The sequence below is a fragment of the Arvicanthis niloticus genome, chromosome X (genome assembly GCF_011762505.2).
Source record: "Arvicanthis niloticus isolate mArvNil1 chromosome X, mArvNil1.pat.X, whole genome shotgun sequence".
In the NCBI taxonomy this organism is placed as follows: domain Eukaryota; kingdom Metazoa; phylum Chordata; class Mammalia; order Rodentia; family Muridae; genus Arvicanthis; species Arvicanthis niloticus.
The window spans coordinates 48,093,064-48,113,173 of record NC_047679.1 but is presented as its reverse complement, the minus strand read 5'-3'; the positions used below and the strand labels follow the sequence as shown (position 1 = coordinate 48,113,173).

At 35.5% G+C, this 20,110-nt stretch overlaps 1 protein-coding gene and 1 non-coding gene across 3 annotated transcripts in view; both read left to right on the top strand.

Moving 5' to 3' along the window:
- Positions 1 to 20,110, top strand: part of Pola1 (DNA polymerase alpha 1, catalytic subunit) — a 299,315-nt gene that overhangs the window by 37,652 nt on the left and 241,553 nt on the right. Inside the window, exons 17-26 of one of the 2 annotated variants that reach the window (XM_034486071.2) lie at positions 222 to 283; positions 1,640 to 1,729; positions 4,127 to 4,243; positions 5,383 to 5,558; positions 8,396 to 8,525; positions 8,989 to 9,108; positions 10,709 to 10,808; positions 12,275 to 12,399; positions 16,244 to 16,393; positions 16,755 to 16,877. In XM_034486071.2, coding sequence (XP_034341962.1) covers positions 222 to 283; positions 1,640 to 1,729; positions 4,127 to 4,243; positions 5,383 to 5,558; positions 8,396 to 8,525; positions 8,989 to 9,108; positions 10,709 to 10,808; positions 12,275 to 12,399; positions 16,244 to 16,393; positions 16,755 to 16,877 — 1,193 coding nt within the window. The remainder of the gene's footprint in view (positions 1 to 221; positions 284 to 1,639; positions 1,730 to 4,126; positions 4,244 to 5,382; positions 5,559 to 8,395; positions 8,526 to 8,988; positions 9,109 to 10,708; positions 10,809 to 12,274; positions 12,400 to 16,243; positions 16,394 to 16,754; positions 16,878 to 20,110) is intronic. The other variant, XM_076918524.1, reaches the window with a different exon arrangement.
- Positions 11,892 to 12,022, top strand: LOC117695597 (small Cajal body-specific RNA 24). The gene has a single exon (XR_004604649.1).

Below are 20,110 nucleotides of genomic sequence, written 5' to 3'. Positions count from 1 at the left end.
ATTAAAGCCTTTTGTATAGTTGGGGGGGGGGCATAAGGATCTCTGTTGTTGTTGGCTGTTGTTTTGAGGTCCAGCAATATGGCTGACTGAATATCTTAGCCTTCTTAACTTTTTAGGGCTCATGAGAAATTTATATTTAAAGCAATTTCCATTTAGAAGCATGTAGAATCTGAAATTGGACTAAGATGAGTGATAGAATCTCATGTTTTTCCTTCTTATAGTTCTGTCTAAACCAAAGGACTGTATTTTCCCATGTACTTTCAAAGAAGTCATTAAGAAAAAGGTAAATACTTATTTCCTATAACTGTGAAATATCTGTTTGTTTGGAAAGAGAATAGGAGAATGAAATGGACTAGTAGAAGCAAGCTGTATTTTACTCAATAAAATCTATTCTTGGTACATTAACTTGATAAAATGCATTAGGAATATAAGTGTAGACCTGTAATAATTCTTAAGTTAGTTTCTGAAGATAATAGAATTATGACGTGGACGCATTCAAACTTTCCTTCAGTTAGCTTATATGGAAGCTTTCCCAAGGTAATAATGTATTTTGGGACCATATTAGGTGGAGCCCCTCCCCAACATGAGGGAAACCATGTAGATTGAGAATACTATGAGTGTTAAAGGGCCATGTAATGACAGGGTTGATATTTGCTGACCTAAACACATCAATATATTTTTTTTAAATTCTAATTATGGTCTGTGAAGTTGGTATCATAAGCCCTTAAAAAAAGAGCAGGGGAAGCAGTATGATGAACTGAGTCCTTCATAAAAATTAAATGTATTTGCTCTAAAGAATAGTTTTTGAATAGCATATTGTTTGCTTTTTGAAATGATAATGTTGAAACAGTTGAGGTTTATTTCGTTAATATCCTCACTTGACAAAATTAAGTGGTGCAGTTTGTCAGATTTCACTTAATATTACTTCAAATGGTATCTTATAGGAAGGGGTTACTATTTTGTTATTGTCATGTGTTATCTGTCCTGAATCATTTATTCAAATAAAATGACCTAGAAACATTCCCTTAAAGTCAAACTGATGTTTTTCAAACCTTGTGTTTGTTATAGGAAACTATCAACCTTTGTTTTAAAAGTGGTTTAATATGAACAGTTTTGAGTACCTGATAGATATTCATTAATCCAAGTAAAGATTTTCTGTGTGAGGATAGGCTTTATTTGTATTTAAGACACTTGCAATTCTTCAGTATCTGCTTATTTTTAGTTTTCATTTATTGGTTCTTATACTGTTATTTGAGATTAGTTTATAGACTCCTTGGGATTTCTTTGGTAAATAAATTAATAGCAAAGTCTTCCAGGTGTTATATAGCAAAGTAGCTAATGTTTTTGAAAGGTACTCCGATTTCTATGGTTTAAAGTGTGTCCGATTTGTAAACATGTCTCTGTGGAAGGACATTTCTGCTCTAGATGTTACTTAGCACTTACATTTTTGCTTGATTTACATGTATATTACTAGAATGAGGTCCTCAGAGAGTTTGTGCAGTTATTATTATGCAAAACCTGGAGTCAGAAATTTTATTGCTGTGTCTGGTTTTGAAGTGAATGATTACATTTACTCCTAAGAAATCTTAACTCTGGTTGGGTATTTTAAAATACTGACGCTTTTTAAAAATCTTAACAGAATATGAAGGTTGAGGTTGCTGCAACAGAAAGGACCTTGCTAGGATTTTTCCTTGCAAAAGTTCACAAAATTGACCCTGATGTTCTTGTGGTGAGTAGATGTTTGATCGTGTCATGGGGAAGTGTTTAATTTCTTCACTTTTTGGTGGAACTTTGTTAATCATTTACTTTTATTGGTTATCTACTTTTGAGTATTAAAGAATGTTTTCAGAATGAAATGAACCTGTGGCTTGGTGAAATTTCTTTAGGTAGGAAGGAAAATTCTAGTCCATGCAGGATAGTTTTTCCTGGTGTAAAACCAGTTCTTGAATTAGTAGTGAGCTCAGGATAACTCAGTTACCTACATTAGAAAATAGCACATTAGTAAGTAAATGTGTATAAATTGCTAGTATCGTGTGGCACATTAATAAGTGAATTTGTATAAATTGCCAGTATCTTCAGAATTCTAATTGGTTTGATTGATTTGGGTCAAATTACAAATACAAAATAAATATTTTAATTTTAAGAGCTCAGTGAATCTCTTTAATCTTTGAGAGTTCCTGGATGGAGATTTATTTTTTTTCTCTTGACAATTTGCTGTATTCTTACTGTTGGTTTGTACCTTTTCTTTGTAGTAAAGGAGAGTTTTCCTTTTGTGTATCTTCTGACCTTCCTTTGTTTAGTGGCTTTTTGATCTGAATTCCTCCTTTTCTTTTGTCTGGGTTAATGGATCAATCAAACTATATTCTTTTTGCTTTTTTTCAGCAGAAGTTAGGCTATCAGTGTTTATATTTCAAATGCAGTATTAGCAATTTGGTTACATCAAAGTTTTGTGCTGTCAAATTTGAGATAAGTAGATTTTTGAGAAAAAATGGAGGGGCTGGGAGTATTGTTCCATACTAGAGGGCTTGCTTACCATGTGCGAGGCACAGGTCCTAGGTTCTCTCATCAGTACTGGAGAGAAAAAAAAGAGAAAAAGAAATGTTAACTGTGTCATCAGCCTCATTTTTCTTATTGGATACCTTATCTGTAGTAGTTTAACTAATGTCCTAAGAGCCTATGTATGGATTGCTGCTGAAGTCTATATACTCTTATGGTATTTCATGATTTGTCTTTAAAGTACCAAGAAAATTCAGTAGACCCTTATTAGCGTTCACCCTTTCAAAACAGTTTTTTGAATCTTAAGTAGATGTTACAGAGTCTGGGATACATAGCCTAGGGAATTAGAGAGAAGTCTATGACAAACCCAGATGTAAGAGATAGGATCCTGTGTGAGACCCCAGCCATAATAATTGGGAAATAAGTTTTCATTATGCCCTTCTGGCCTTTTATTAATAGAAAAACTGTCATAAATATATCGTTATGTATATGTATGTGTATATGTATAAATATTCATTCACATAGTGGTAGGCTTTTTATAGCCTAAAATTAGTTATCTTGTCCACTCTTAGATGTAGGTTCATTGGCACTATATGCATTTATAATATACAGCTGTTATCACCTCTATTGTTACCATGTTGCTGTCTCTGTAGCTCTTCATATTTTAAAATTAAAATGTTAAATTCAACCTGTGGGTCATAACCCCTTTGGTAAACTTCTGTCTCCAAAAATAATTACATTAGGATTCATTACAGTAGGCAAATTACAGTTATGAAGTAGCAGTGAAAGTAATGTTGTGGTTAGGTACCACCACAACATGAGGAGCTGTAGTAAAGCATTGCAGCATTAGGTGAGAATTGCTCCTCTAGACCATTGTTTCCCCATCTCTCCAGACCCTGGGTATTAGTTCTCCTTTCTGTCTCTAAGATTTTGTTTACTCTGTGTAGTAGTATGTATCTTTAATCAAAATTAATCTACATATTGATCTGAATTATTTGAAACCATTTCTGATCTTAAACCTAGCTATGTGAAAAATATTATTCAGGGATATTAATTAGAAATTATAGAAATGAAAAATCAAGTTGTATTCAGTAAGTTTTCTGTTGTATAGTTTTGTTTTCTTGCTCTTAACTTTATCAAACCATTCACTAGTGTTTATATTTTGTAGCACATTGATTAAAGGTCCAACTCATTAATGTTCATGCTCAGTTTTTAAAGAAACTGGATAGAATTCCTCAGAAGTCCTATGTAAACTTATACAACATAGGTTTTATGTTTTTAAGGATGCTTTTATTGATCCTGTAAAAGGTATGGGACATTAAAATTTGCATTCACCTCCAACATTGTAAGACTTAAGCAGTAAATTAAAAGATGCCATATAAACCATGCATCAATTAGTATAAAATAAAGTTTATTCCAGCAATCTCCTTAGCAGCCTAGTTAATGTCAAGACTAATGAATGCTGCTGATGAATAAATTTCTGAAGAAGAGGGGACTCCAATCGGAGGTAAGCTCTTGATGTCTTCAATTAGAGACCAGAAAAAGAAAGGGCAACGAAATTCTGTGCATTTGAAGACAAATCCTCTAATTTGTGTTCATTATGTGATTAGCTGCCTCTTTTTCTGACTAGGGTCATAATATTTGTGGTTTTGAACTGGAAGTGCTACTGCAAAGAATTAATGAGTGCAAAGTTCCTTACTGGTCCAAGATAGGTCGACTGCGGAGATCTAACATGCCAAAACTTGGGGTAATGATTTCAAATTTTGACTTTTTTATTTGGCTTTTAGATATGGGGTAGCTACTAGGGAATACAGTTTTTTGAATAGACATTTGTTGTCTATATACGATGTTCTATAAAGAAGAAAAATTGTAAGTAACACCAGGAAGCTCTCCAAAAACAAACGAACAAAAAAACAAAATACCCAACAAACAAACATAAAACAACTAAAGAGAGAATTAAGAGAGAGAGAGAACAGAGAAAGAGGAGAACATGAACTTTAAAATAGACAGGCCTTGGTTTCTGAGCTCAAGTCTCAGTTCTTTGCTTTTCTAGTTAAATGATCTCAAGCCACATAATCTCTCTGAGAATGTCTAAAAACTAAATAAAAGTTGCTATGAGCTTTAGCTCCAACAGAAATACTTAACTCCCTTCCACTATATTTTCAACCTGCATAATAATCATCAATGATTTCAGACCCTACCAAACCTGCCCAAGGTCTATTACTTAAGGAATGCCTAAGTAAAGGTAATATGCATCTAACATGGACTATATTTCATTACTAGATTTTGTTCTTAGATTTAAATGCTGATTTTTAAAAAGTACCAGTGGCTTTTATAAATAAAATGCTGGATTCAAGAAAGATAATCAGTGCCAAAGTTAAAACAACACTATAGAAGAAGGGGTAGAATCATCCATAGAGGCAAGTCACTGACTGACACAACAATTTGATGTATTGGTCATTTTTGCCTCAATCATTTCATTAGAAGCTATAAAATGCTTTTCTAGTTCTGTCCATGTTTATTAGTTATTAGTTATAATTGTCTGTAAAATTACCTTTCCTCTATTAACCAGCAGTATTTGGTTATACTGTAACAGTTTACAGGAAAGACAGGATAAATATTAACTTCTGCTCACTGCCAATTTTCTGCGTAGGACATTGAAAGCTATCGCATGCAGTGCCAAGCAATGCTTTGTTTTATTCACTGCGATATACAGAGTGCCCAGAATAGCATCAGATACATAGTAGGTGTTTAGAAGCACACAGCTTCTGAGTGGAAAGAAGATTTCAGTATTGTAATTTTAGGGGCAGCTCCAAAATAGGTTAGAACAAATTGTTCTCAGTACTTGTTCTTTCATGAGATTTGGTTTTTGTTCTTGCCTGGTAGAGCCGGAGTGGATTTGGTGAAAGAAATGCTACCTGTGGTCGAATGATATGTGATGTGGAAATTTCAGCAAAAGAATTGATTCATTGTAAAAGCTACCATTTGTCTGAACTTGTTCAGCAGATTCTGAAAACTGAGAGGATTGTAATTCCAACTGAAAATATACGAAACATGTATAGGTATGATTCTGGATTCTTCAGAATTCATCTTTCTTGAAGTGAGCAATAATAGAGTGCCACTGTCCCTACTGTCCTTAGACTAGAGGTATATTAGCCAGTCAGTTACTGGTGTCATGGAGCAGACAGTTAAACTCTTTATACCAATTACACCATACCCGTTACTTTTATACTTTAAATCAGTTTATTTCTTAATTATTCTAATTGAATCAGTTAACCTCTATCTCCTCTACCTGTCTTCCTTCAGGTTTTCTAATTGTAATTTGGAGATTAATAAGAATTTAGATTTTTATCCTTAACTCATATTTGAGAATCACTGTGGGCATTTTGAATATATAACAACCAAGCAAGTAATTTAGACATACCATGTACTTCTTTTGGTTTCTGGAGACACAGTCCTGTTCTATAGTTCGGGTTGGCCTTGAGCTTGAATCCTGAGTGATTGGATTATATATCTGAAGATCTGAGCCATCAAGTTCATCAAGTTCATGCTTTTTTTTTTTTTTTTTTTTTTGGAGACATGGTCTTACTGTGTAGCTCTGGCTGTCCTGAAACTTTCTTTTTTTTTGGAGGGGGGTTCGAGACAGGGTTTCTCTGTGTAGTTCTGGCTGTCCTGGAACTCACTCTGTAAACCAGGCTGGCCTCGAACTCAGAAATAGAAATCCTCCTGCCTCTGCCTCCAAAGTGCTGGGATCAAAGGCGTGCGCCACCACCACCCGGCTTGTCCTGAAACTTTCTTTGAGGATCTTGAACTCTCAGATCTGCCTGCTTCTGCTTCTCCAGTGCTTTGACTAAAGGTGTGTGCCACTATAACCAGCTATGATTACTTTTTAAAAAATTTTATTTATTTTATGTACACTGGTGTTTTGACTGCATGTCTGTCTGTCTGAGGGTGTTGGATCCCCTGGAACAGGAGTTAGAGATTGTTGTGAGCTGCCATGTAGGTGCTGGGAATTGAATGTGGGGCCTCTGGAAGAGCAGTCAGTGCTCTTAACCACTGAGCCATCTCCCCAGCACTGCTTACTTATTTTTAAAACAAGTTTCTGTTTCCTGTTGACTCCTTTTTAAAACCTATTTCTCCTGAGTCCTTTAGCTACTTCTCTTTTAATTATATTTCCTCTCTAGGTTATCTGATTTGCAGTATATAAGTTCCATATTGGGGCTAACGCCACCTGCCTGTGTGTCTTTGCTTTAAACCGTAGATCAAATTTTAGATTTACCTATCTGATATTTAATATGAACCTCTAGATTGTTAAAAACCCAAGCTCCTGTTTCCTCCTAGTTTTTTTCTGTAGGCTTTTATAGTTGTATCAATGGCAGATGAGTAGTACTGTTGGAAGTCTTTAAAGTTGTCTTCTAACCCATATCTCTTCGACATTCTTGAGTCTTCTGTGTGACACTTCACAGTAGATTCATCAAGGGACTTTTTTTTTTTTTTTTTTAGCTCTTTTTAATAAAGCTCTTAGCACTTCTTTAACCTTCACTGAGCCTCCCTAGTTCAAACCATCATACTCTTTTTCCCTGGTGTGTCTTAGTCCATTTTTTGTTGGCAACAGCACAGTGCCACATATTAGCTAAGATAAAAAGGAAAGAGGTTTGTTTTAGTGTATGATTCTGGAGGTTCTAGTTTGATGATCTCCTCCGAGAAGAGTTATATTGTTGTATCTCTTATCATTACGTCTGAAAATTGCATGTATGTCTATATCATCTACTAACTACCTTTTACAAGAAACCAGTTTTCAGCCGTGGAGACTCAAAGGCTTCATCTTTAAATACCTTCATATTTTTGTTTTTAGCCTTACAGTATTTCATGGGTAGCTGGTGATGCTAGTAACACCATGCAAGGTCTGAGGTTCTATCCTGATATGCCCATAGTACTTCATAGTAGATAATATCCTACTTCTCAGTTTGAGGAGAGACAAACTATGCCAAGCCATAGCAGTGTGTTCTAATGTACTAATTTTGTTGCCTTTTTCAGGTCTCTTCATAATATAGGACCAGAGTAATCCTGCTAAAATTAAGGCTGATCAAAATTTCTCGCTAGTGATAAATACTGTTTTGTTCAGAGTAAAGTCTATATATTAGCTTACTAGGTTGTATACAGCGTGTCTTTGTGCTATTGATTTTCTGCTATTCTACTGCTGTCTCCATTATTCTGTGATCTAGCCATATCAACTTCCATTGTGTTTCTGCAAATGCTAGATTGGTACCTCACTCTGAGTCTTTGTGCTTTCATTTGTAATGCTCTTCCCTAAAATACCCATCTTTAAAGCTTGCTCTATCACTTCTTGGTCTTTATTTTCAGTGACATTTCCCTTGTTCTCTAAGTAAAAATTCAGTTTCTCCCCCTGATACTTTATATATATTTTTTTGTTTCCTGTCCTTTTGTTTGTATTCAATACTTACCATTGTATAAATATTACCTATTTATTTTTCTCTTTTATACTCTGTCTCCCTCACAAGGACTGGAATTTGTATCTTTGGTTATAGCCAGTGAATTCCTCATATACAGTAAGCATGTAATATGTAATTACTTGATTGAATGAATAAAATGATTTAGATAGTTTTAGGTTACAATTAACACTAGGTAAATCTTTGGCTATGGTTAACACATAATTTCATGGTATGGATTTTTTTGTTGTTGTTGAGAAGGGTACTAGGACTGATGGTGTCAATGCATTTCTAATTATATAGTGACCTTATTTTAAATAGTTTCCAAAGCCAAGGTTCCATTGCTCTGAAGTTACACCAAAAAATTCCTTGTAATATTTTAAGTTCTGATTATAGTCATTGTTTCTTTTAATTACTTGATTCTGTTTCATTCTTACTTTTCTGTATAGTGAATCTTCTCATCTGCTGTACCTGTTGGAACACATCTGGAAAGATGCCAGATTCATTTTGCAGATCATGTGTGAGCTAAATGTTCTTCCATTAGCATTGCAGATCACTAACATCGCCGGGAACATTATGGTAAATTTAACTTAGAAATGGGAGAAAAAGCATTTCCTGTTGGATTCAGTGTTTGCTTGGGGTAGTTGTTATATGATAATGAGTCTAAATGCATGCTTATAAAATGAGGAATTGGAATTCTGAAAACTGGGCTTCTTTTGTAAAAGGAGAACTGGTTGGGAGAAAGGGAGGAATGCCAGGTGCAGTATGTGGAGATTTGGGTGAACATAAGGATTTTATCTTTAACATCTGGATGTTTCTGGTGGAGTGATATATTTTGGACTAAGGAAATAGCCACATTGTCAGTATTTGAAGCTCCCTTTATCCCCTAAATGCTTAAAGAGAAGGTTAGAAATAAATAATTTAGTAAAAGCAACCTTGGTTACTGTGAGTAGCTGAAGGAGGTGCCATGGTTAAATTAACTGACTCAAAGCTGCTTTTTGTGACTGTTTTGTGGTCAGTTTTTAAAAATTCTGTTTAATAGTCTAGGACACTGATGGGTGGACGATCTGAACGAAATGAGTTTTTGTTGCTTCATGCATTTTATGAAAACAACTATATTGTGCCAGACAAGCAGATTTTCAGAAAACCTCAGCAAAAACTGGTGGGTCCAAAATTATATAGTACCTTGTCCTTTCTTATCCTTTTGTTTTATTACCTAGATAGCCTTTAAAAATATTGCTTTAACATATGCTTCTAAAATAATCCCCTCTAACCTATGATCACTCTCAAGTTTTCTGCATTGTGTTTGAATGGTTGTTTTTTTTCCTACTTTCTCTGTAATGTCAATATTATTTGTGAAATGTCTTCAAGGACTTCAATAGACTTCTTTGATGAATTGCCATATATGGACAGTATTTGCCCTCACTCAGATTTACCCAAAGCTAAATGTTAGTTAAACCTTTGTAGCTTTAACCTTTGAGCTTTTATGTTTGTTTTATACTATATGTATATGTATATGTATATGCATATGTATGTTGAATATCCCTAATATAAAATGGTTGGAATTGGAAGTGCTTTAGATTTATTTATTTTATTTTGAAACATTGATATATATGTAATGGGAAATCTTGGGGTGAGGATGTGTGTCCAAACACTAAATTCATTTATGTTTCACATATGTACATATGTATGTTTCTATGTGTGTATTATCTGTAGGTAATCTTATAATATTTTAACCACCTGTCACATGTGGTCACATGTGCTAAATTTTGCTTGTAGACTCATGTTGACACTTAAAAAGTTTCAGATTTGGACTTCATGTTTGGGGGCATACAACCTGTTACCAGTATGGTTATGACCACACCAATCAGGTTTCTGAAGCGGCTTCTGGGACTTTGGAACTAACACTATTTTTTTCTATTTTCTATTTTATCAGCACTGATAGTTAACTAAGAATTTGGATTGAATGTTAAATGTGACTTAGTTTCTTGTAGTTTGTTTTATGCACATTATTGAATATGGTACAGCAAATTTTACTTTAGATCTGTTGAACTTCTGTAGAGGTATTGAATGTTGGCTGTTCGTTAAATACTTGGAAATAGATTTTTCATTTTGTGGGCTTACTCATTTTAAGGAATCTATACTAATAAATATGACAATAAATCATGCATGACAATATACCACACATGAGGATACTTACTGGAGTCCTAGCTACTTGGGAGGTTGAGACAAGAGGAGTGCTTTTATATCATGAATATTAGAGTAGTGAACTTAATAAAACTCCTTTAAAATCCCAAATGTTATGTAATGCAAAAAGTTTTAATATCTATTGATTTCAAAATGAAATTTTAAAAAGACATGGTCTAATATAGCTCAGGCTGTCCTCTAACTTCTTATATAGCTGAGGATGCCCTTGAACTTATAACCCTTCTGGCTCTACCTTCCAAGTACTGGTATTACAGGTATGTGTCATCACACCTGGTTTTATGTTTTATGTGCTACTGGTAATGGGAACCAGGGTTGGTTTTGAAAGCGCCAGGCTAACCTATATCCTTATCACCCAAATGAAATTTCTAGGATTTCAGAGACATTTAAATACAGAAATCAGAAAACCAATTATTTACTTAAGAAACTACCATGCTTGGTAATCATTTGCATCCATGACCACATTATGATAATAATAATAGTCTTTCCCTATAGGTAGGACTGCTAAAGTAAATATTTTTGTAAACCAGTATTGTAATTCTTTCTGTTTGAAACAGGGAGATGAAGATGAGGAAATTGATGGGGATATCAATAAATACAAGAAAGGACGTAAGAAAGCAGCTTATGCTGGAGGCTTGGTTTTAGACCCCAAAGTTGGTAAGACTTCATAGCAGATTGATTTGCACCTGGTATTGACAGTGGTTCTCAACCCTCCTAATGTTGTGACCCTTTAATATAGTTCCTTATGTGGTATCCCCCCAACTATAAAATTATTTTTGTTGCCACTTCATAACTGTAATTTTGCCACTGTTAAAATCATTATGTAAATATCTGTGTTTTCCAATGGTCTTAAGCGACCCCTGCAAAAGGGTTTCGGCTCGTGGATTGAGGTCCACTGTATTAAGTAATAACTTCACATAGAGCTGGACTTAAGAAACTAGATCTTAGTTTTATCTTGGAGGTAAGCAAACTAGTCTCTTAATGATTTTTTAAAATCTTTTATGCATGTGAAACCTAGTTTACCAAACATGAATACAGTATGAATTCTTTGCTGTCTGTCAATACAGCTTTACTTATATACCTTGAAATTTAAACTTCTTATATTTTAATATATATGACTATATAGAGACATATAGATTACTTTCTCTAGCTATTTAGAAACTGCTTAGCTTATAAGTGATAGAAAAATGCTCAAATTTTATTTTAGTCCCTGCTTCAATATACAGGTGGTTGTTTGTCATGTAGTAGAAGTACCTACTTTTCCTTCTTTATGTGTGAGTGACCTCAGTATTTGCCCTGCACATGCCAGGGCTGGGTAATTTGGAAAGCAATGTTAAAAGAAATAATCATTGGATTAAAATTTAGTAGGAGAGCACCTTTTCTTTGTTATCCAGAAGGGAAAGATGATTTGTGATATTTAGGGGTTCATCTTTATTTTTCAGACCACCTTAGTTTCCAAGTATGTATAGCTCAATAGTTTAGTTATATCTATGCACATTTATGTGAATTTTATGAAGTAACACAGGAGAAGACATTTTTTTAACAAAAGCAATTTTATTAGTTGCAATGAGGAATGATACTTTTGGTGTTAAGATATTGGTTTAGGTGCTGCCTATTTCATGTCTTTTAACCTTAGTTTCCTTTTCTATGAGAAGGACATGATAGTATCTACCACAGAGGAGTAGAAGGAAAAAGTTGGATTGTGTGGTATATGCATGTTTGCAGTTATTACTGTTTCAGTGGACATTTATATTGGCAGATTTTTCTTGAGGTGAAAATAATGTTTCTTTATGAATGTCCTAGAGGAATAAAGTAGCTTTCTGTTCATCCTTTTCAAGAAGAGAGGGTGGATCGTACCTCTACTGACATTCATAAATCTTTTTCTTGGTTGAACTTAGGCAGATTGGTTGCTGCTGGTTCCCAAGGAAAACAGTCTTTTCACCCTTTCTTTTGTTATCTTTGGTTTTAGTGGAATCTGAGTCATTTTATGATTTATAATTGACTTCTCATTTCTCCTGCTTTACAGCATGGGATGGTATATAATTTCTATAAATGCTACTTCTAATGAGATATTTTGATGGCACTTTAGACTTTTTTGACATTATGTGGCATTTTTGTTTCAGGTTTTTATGACAAGTTCATTTTGCTCCTGGATTTCAACAGTTTATATCCTTCCATCATTCAGGAATTTAACATTTGTTTTACAACAGTACAAAGAGTTGCTTCAGAGGTGCAGAAAGCTACAGAGGTTTGTATTCAATTAGGGGCTCTTGAAGTCAATATTAAATGTATTCCTTAAAAAAGGGAAAGGAGCCAAAGGGGTTAGTACCATAGTTTTTCCTCTTTCCTCTTATTGGATGTTTGTATGTACATCTCTGTTTGTGTGTATATGTATTTGTAGAGTCGACTACAATCTCTTTCCCTATCACCTTAAGTTTTGAGACAGGGTCTCTCACTGAACCGGGAACTTGTCATTTTTGCTAGAGTGGCTGGCTAGTGAGCACCTAGGATCTGCCTTAGTCTCCCATCTCCCAACTGGGGCAGTAGGGGTGTAACACCATGTTGGCTTTACAAAGTAGTCATTATTTTTGTTTGTGTGCCAATGTAAATGTGTGTGTGTAGGTTAGAGAACAACCCCCTCTTTTCATTGTGTGTTCTGGTGATCAAACTCTGGCTGTAAGACTTTTATACCATGAACTTTTAGCCCAGTGCTGGTGGCACAAACCTTTAATCCCAGCACTTAGGAGGTGGAGGCAGGCAGATCTCTGAGTTAGAGACCAGCCTGGTCTGCTGAGCAAGTTCCAGAACAGCTAGGGATACACAGAAAATCCCTGTCTCAACTCCTCTCCCTCAAATAACTTACCTGCTGAACTATTTTGCTGGCCCTGTTCTTACTCTTTTCCAAGGTTCAGGTGATACAAACTCATGTCATCATGCTTGCTTACTAAGCATTTTACCCACTGAACTGTCTCTCCAGCCCTAATTATGTATTTTCTTAGTCATCCAAAAGGAGGGCTGATAAAAAAAAAAAAAAAAAAAAAAAACTTTATAGTACTATGTCTTTGTTAAAGCTTGTAGTAGAGGTATATAGTTCACTTACCATACAGTCAACCTATTAATAGTGTGCCATGATAGTTTTTAGTGTCTTCTTAGAGTTTGTCAACCGTTATTTCATTCAGCTTGATTATTCCATAAAAGCAAAGCAGCACAAAATTAAAATGTTTAGCTGTCACCTCAATCAAGTTTCTTCATGGTCCTAGCTCTACTTAGCCATTAATCCTCTTTTTAAACTAAATATTTTTATTTGTTCTTTGGCAGTTTCCTGGCTGTATATAATGCATTGTTAACTCTCATCCTCACCCTCTCTTACCTCCTTTCTCCTAACAAACCCCCTTTTCCACATTCATGTCTTTTTGTTTTGTGACCTACTGAACTTAATCAAGGCCATGTGTATGACTTTGAATTTGGAACTGTCTATTGGAGCTTTCTTTTCTCACCAGAAGCCACCAATCTTTCTGACTGTGTACAGTTGCCTGCTCTGGACAGTCTGCGTAATTGGAATCATACGGGTTGTGATTTTTTTGCATGTGCATGGCTTGTTTGACTTAGCATAGTGTTTCATCTGTAGTTGTAGCTTCAGTATTGCTAAGTAATTCTCAGTATAGGACAGGATTATTACTAATCACATTTTATGTGTTTTACCCTCTTGTCCTCTTCTTCCCTTTCTTCCTACTTCCAGGACAACCCCATTTGCCCTCCAGGTTCTGTATTTATATACCCTTCACTTTCAGCATGTCTTGATTTGTTTTTTTCAGTTCCAAATTCATATTCCCAGAAGAGAGTATCTGATAGGCTTGCCTGAGTTAGTCATCACCTCTGGTCCCATTACTTCTGTTCACAGGGATGGGTTCATTTACTAAAAATCTGTCTGCTAAGAGTGGGGCTCTGAGGGACTAGAAGACAATTTTAAAAAGAAATTATTGGATAAACAACCCCTAAAAGTAGCAGCTGCTGCTGATAAATACTCTGTTGTAGTAATTATTTTAAAAAAAATGGCCACTGGTAAAGCCTACTGTCTAGGCTGCAGCTACTGTCTAGGCTGCAGTGGCTCTGCCTAGCTCAGCCTCCATGTTGTGTGGCCAGAGGCCACATGCGACGAGCCACAGCTAGAAACGGCCAGTCAGAAACACCAGCCCTGCCACCCATGAGACATCAGCATGGGAGATGGCTCTGCCAATCTTCCACGCTGTCTCTGCAAGGCTGGGCATTGCCTAGACCATCCCGCCAACCACATGGGCCCAGTAAGAAAATGAGACTCTAATGCTTAAATTATCCAAAGGCTTATATATTTAGTAATGATCAATAACAAGATGCCCTTACAATCAGAGGTGTAACCCAGTACCCAACCTAGATATACCAACTGCCTTTGACTGCCACAGACGAGCGAACATCAGCCTCCATGTCCCCCTCTCTCGTTCTGTCTCTCCCTTAGCTCCTCCTCTTCCTTTTCCTCTTCCTCTTTTTACTCCTCTCCCTATCCCTTCCACCTTAGCTCTTCCTACAATATTCTTTGGCTTTGTCCTGCTATTTTTCAAGCACAGTCACAGTTATTGTTCTTCTTCTACAACTGATGCTTGCCTATTTGAAATTTTCATTTTGGGTTCTAGGTATATAATAGAGTGGAAAGACCCAAGAGGTCATCTTAAGAAATACTATACATGCTGGGCAGTTGTGGTGCATGCCTTTAATCCCAGAGTTTGTTCAGGGCATGGGGAGGGGAGCTGAGAGGGTAGTAAGAGACAAAAAGGCAGAGAGAGAGAGGGGGGAGGGGGAGAGGGAGGGGGAGAGGGAAGGCGGGCAGGCAAGAGCTTGCAGAGGAGTAGAGGCCATGAGCACATGGAGAGAGAAGAGAAGGGGAATGGGGATAGGGGTTAGCTAGACAAGAGGACAGGGCTAGAGCTCAATTTACTTTCTATGTGACTTCTCTAGTTGCTGTAAATACAGTGGAAGTTCTCTGTAATAGGTTCGCTACCATCTTGTTCTATATTGGAAAACAATAGGTCTTTATTAGTATTGTAAGGGTGTTCATTTTATGATATTGATCTTTATAAAATCAGGTACTTTGTAAAGGCTGGGTTATCAAATGGCATTGCCTTGACATGCTTTAAGCCAAAAGGTTTATTTTTAATTTTGAATCTTTCAAAGAGTAACTGTGTCTGGCTGTTCTTTGCAGCCTGTTAATAGAATTAATGGAGGCTTAAGAAAAAAAGGCCTAATGCTTTCCCTGCTTTTTCCTGCTATAAATTTTAATATAAGATGACTGCTGATTGCCTTTCTAAAATGTTGCTATTCTTCTGGTGATTGCAAAGCAATTTATAGGTAAAAGGTACTCAGTAAATGCTAAGGAATATATATATATATATGTGTGTGTGTGTGTGTGTGTGGGTGTATGTGTCTGTGTGTGTGCACGAGCAAGCACAGGTGCATATGTATATTAAGTTTTAGAAATGTCTTGACCTGTAGAACTTCTTTATTTTTAACAGTAAAAACATTTATAGTAATTGTTGTGAAACATTTTATAGCATTTTTGTTTGGTTGTACAAATGCTATAGAAAATTTAGCTGCTGGTTATTTTTTTTTTTTAATATTAGAAGTTTATCTTAGCGTTTGTATGTTAAAACCAATTTTCCCAGACCTATTGCTCTACGTTTGTGAAATCTTTTCTTTTACATTAAATTTAAATGTGTAAATAACAAGTATGATCAATAGTGACAGTGACACAAGCTGATAGAATTTCAAGCAGGGGCACCAGTGGTTTATGACCACACAGATCTTTTTCGTATTTGGATTCTTTGTAGTTTCTGTTGTGGTTTTGATTTTTGAGACAGGGATTTACTATGTAATCCATGTTATGTGGTCCAGGCTGGCTTTGACTTTAATGATGTTCTGTCTGCCTCAGCCTCCGTAGTACTGGGACTATAGATTGGTACCACCACAGATGAGCACATTTTGAAACTGCTCATGTATTATTGATTTCTTCATGTAGGAAGGATTCATAATTTATTTGAAGTTTCTATTGTATGTTTTTTTAGGATGAGGAACAAGAACAGATCCCTGAGTTGCCAGATCCAAACTTGGATATGGGCATTTTGCCCAGAGAGATTCGGAAACTGGTAGAGCGGAGAAAACAAGTCAAACAGCTAATGAAACAACAAGATTTAAATCCAGACCTTGTTCTTCAGGTAAGTCTTCTCTGCAAGGTGTTAGGAGACAGTTTCAGCTTAACACTTGATTATTGAGGAGTAGGATGAATAGTATGGTGTGGGCAAGTGTATGTGCTTAGTTTATTTTGGATAATCTCCATTCAGAAGCATTAGACTGCTTCAGAAGGGAAGGATTCTCTAGCTCTAAGAAAATCTTGGGAAATTAGAGATCTGTGTCTACCCTCTCTTCTAGGAGGATAGGACAACAGGTTGAGGGTTAAGTATCCTACCACAACCCAATATTGAGAGATTTTCCTCATTATGATCTAAAAAAAAATATCCAATGTAATATTTACACATCTACAGGTATTGTATATTTTTTGTCTTTGTTGGCCTGCAGTATGATATCCGACAGAAGGCTTTGAAGCTCACAGCGAACAGTATGTATGGTTGCTTGGGATTTTCGTACAGCAGATTTTATGCTAAACCACTGGCTGCTTTGGTGACATACAAAGGAAGAGAGGTAAATTGCAAAATAGAATTCGTATCTGTAAATATATGCTGCAATATGGGAGAGCTGTTTTTTTCCTAGTTTTTACAGTTTCAAATATTTCTTCTTTAGAGTAAGTTAAGAATTCACTTGTCAGTCCTGCCTTCTTCTCTCTCTCCCTCTTTCTTTGTGTATGTGTGTACATGCAGGTGCGCATGTGCGTACACACACGTACAGTTATTGAATGTTTATATGCCAGACTTGCTGTAGGCAATAAAGATTGAATGTGAAGTATATGTGAAGCTTATATTTGATCCAGACTGGTGGGGGAAGGGAAGTGAGCGAGGACCTGAGTGATGATATAGTTTTGGAAAACAAGTGAATAAGTATAAAAATGCCTAGAATGATGTTAGAAGTTAATGTTCTTTAGATAATTAAGGTAGTGTTGACCTTAACTGTCTGGAGGCTAGCTTAGGCTTAGATTGGATTAGTTATGCTAACATAAGGGAGCTAATTTTTATGTGTTTAATTGATAGTTTAATGTGTAATGTGAGAGAAAGGTAGAAATGAGAATAGCCAACTGAACTTTTTATTTATACTGAAGGAGAAAACAGGGATCAAGAGTTCCATCTTCTCTGTGTTGTCTTTTTGGGTAACAGATCTCTATGCATTTTCAATAGGTTTTTGGGCATATGAGTTCACAATTCTAGGGCTATGTCATGACTGGCATTGCATACTTACTTGGGGATGATAGACCAATTACCATTAAGTACTAACACTTCATGAACATTCATCTACTTCAATGCTTTGTATAGAGGTCTTTATTTTTATAATCTGTAAAAGTCTGGTTATATTAAATATTGAATTCAGTCAAGTGCATTACAATATTGCTTTCTTTTAGTGAATTTAAGGCTCTTTAATTGTAAACATAGTATACAGTGGTAATACTGGTTGTCTGGACTCAGAAAACTCTAGAGTGATGTTTGGCATGTTGGCTTATAGGTCAGATCTAGCCTGTTACTGTGTTTTATAACTAAGGTTTTATTGAAGTGGAGCCAAGCTTGTTCATTTGTGTTGTAGAGCTGAATAATCAGGATAAAGTCTTATGTGGCCTGCAAAGCCACACTTGGCACTTTCAGGACAATGTTGGCTTTGGCAACTCTGTCCAGTAGAACTTTTAAGATAGAGAAATGATTTTTATCTGTACTATCTATGTGTAATAACTGCTTGCCACAAGTGGCTTGGGAGCACTTCACTTTTTGTTATTGGGATTAGATGAGGAACTTGTTTTTTAGATTTATGTCATTTTACTTAAAATGAATTTAAATTTGAATGGATAACATGAGGAGAGTGACTATTATATTGACCAGTATGCATCTACTTGTGGCATGAAACAAATGTCATGATATTTCAAGTCACTTTTCTCTTGGCGCCTTATCTCAGAAATGTTGCTTAGGACACAGAAGGGCTGTGCATGTATTGAATAATGATAATGTGTTCAGAGCTGTTTTGGGCATCATCATATCAAAACTATGCAAGAGTCCTTTGACTTGTAGTAGTGTTCTGTTTTGAAGATGAGGAAGCTAAGGTTCTAGGAGGTAAAGCAGAACAAGTGGCTATTTAAATTGAACCTGTGTCTTCCTGATTATACGTCTTTTACTGTATTAGGGATCACCATTACAGAATGGCTTTTGCAACTGCAGTTCTGCTTTATGATCCATCTTATTACTAGACGTCTAGTCATCCTTTTCAATACATGGCATGGACCCTATTTTTTTTTTTTTTACACAAGAAATATATAGATGATTTTAGGGGCTAGCTGAAGTAAGATAAAGATGTTTTCAGATTCTTAGGCTAAGTTTACCTCAAAATTATCAAAATTTTGTTTCTGTATATATATATCCAGTGGGTTCTGATAGCATACCATCTTATTTTTGTATTAGGAAATGCACTCACTATGCCCCAACTGGGTGATAATACATAGGTTGACTATTGAGATTGGATCAAGGTTACTCTTAAGTTTCTCACGAGAGGCAATAGTTGACAATTTACTCCCTTGGAAAGTGCCTCTTGCTGTTGAGAAATCCCTGTTGTTACATTTTCTGCATTGGCTTAGAAATCCACAAGCTTAAAAGGGCACTGTTGAGAATGATAAGCCCCAAATTTATCCAATGATCTCTCCGACTTCCCTAATCCATTATATTTCAAGGGCAGTGTTTGCTTTTGGCTGGATTTTTAATAGGGAATTGAAACTCAAAATTTGCCTTTTTGTTGATCAGTATGTAACAGAACCAAGCTAAATTTTTAGTTTTTGTTTTATAAAATATAGTGATGATATATCTTAAGTAAAATATAAAACCTCCCTTTTCAGTTCATTAAAATTTTTTTTTCTGCAAATCTAGAAGTAATCATGGGATTCACATTCATAGTTTCTCCTTTCCTCCTTTTCTTTTTCATGTGTTCCTTCCTATATACCATACCTTCTACAATGTTGGAATTATATCCTTAATGTGAAGTTACTGAGAAGCAAGCAATAAGTATATAGTATACCTGCTTTCTGCAACTCTTATTCTGGAAGCTCCAAAGATTTCTATAGAAGTTATTTAACTAAAATAAAAATTATTGGTAAAGTTTAGTGGTAATATTACTAACACTGACAGACAGGCAGTCTAGAAGTATTCTCTGGTTTTACTATCATTTTCCTATCTGTTGTGGAGTCTGTTGTTTTTAAAGATTTTCATTGTTGTTTTGAGACAGTGTATGACCATATACCACAGGTTGACCTTGAACCCAAGCCCCTTTATGTGCTCTAATTGCATGCAAGCATATGCTTGTCAAGCATTTTTTTAATTATTTAAGAGGTAGGAAGGATGAAGTTGAGATTTCACAATACTTTGGCAACTTACTAAACTGGTGCTTTGCTCAAAAGGTAGTATAGACAAAATAATACAGTAGCCTGAAGACCTTAATTGTTTTTGGCATTTCAACTTTCTATTTAAATTAAAGTTCAAGTAGGAATGAGAAGGAAACCTGGTGACATGTCTTTGAAAAAATTATAAGGGTTTTTATTTGGTTATAGATAAATGCACAGTCTGGGGAGGCATGAAATTTTGCATTTTGTTATGATCTTAAAGTCTTCACTCCCTTTTTATTTTTAAGTAGATTTTGTGAGTGCTTAGTTGCTTAGTTTTGTTGGGATCATGCAGATTTGGCTCTGGTGACCTAATAATTTCTGTAAGTAAATGTATTACGGCTGTTAGAATATG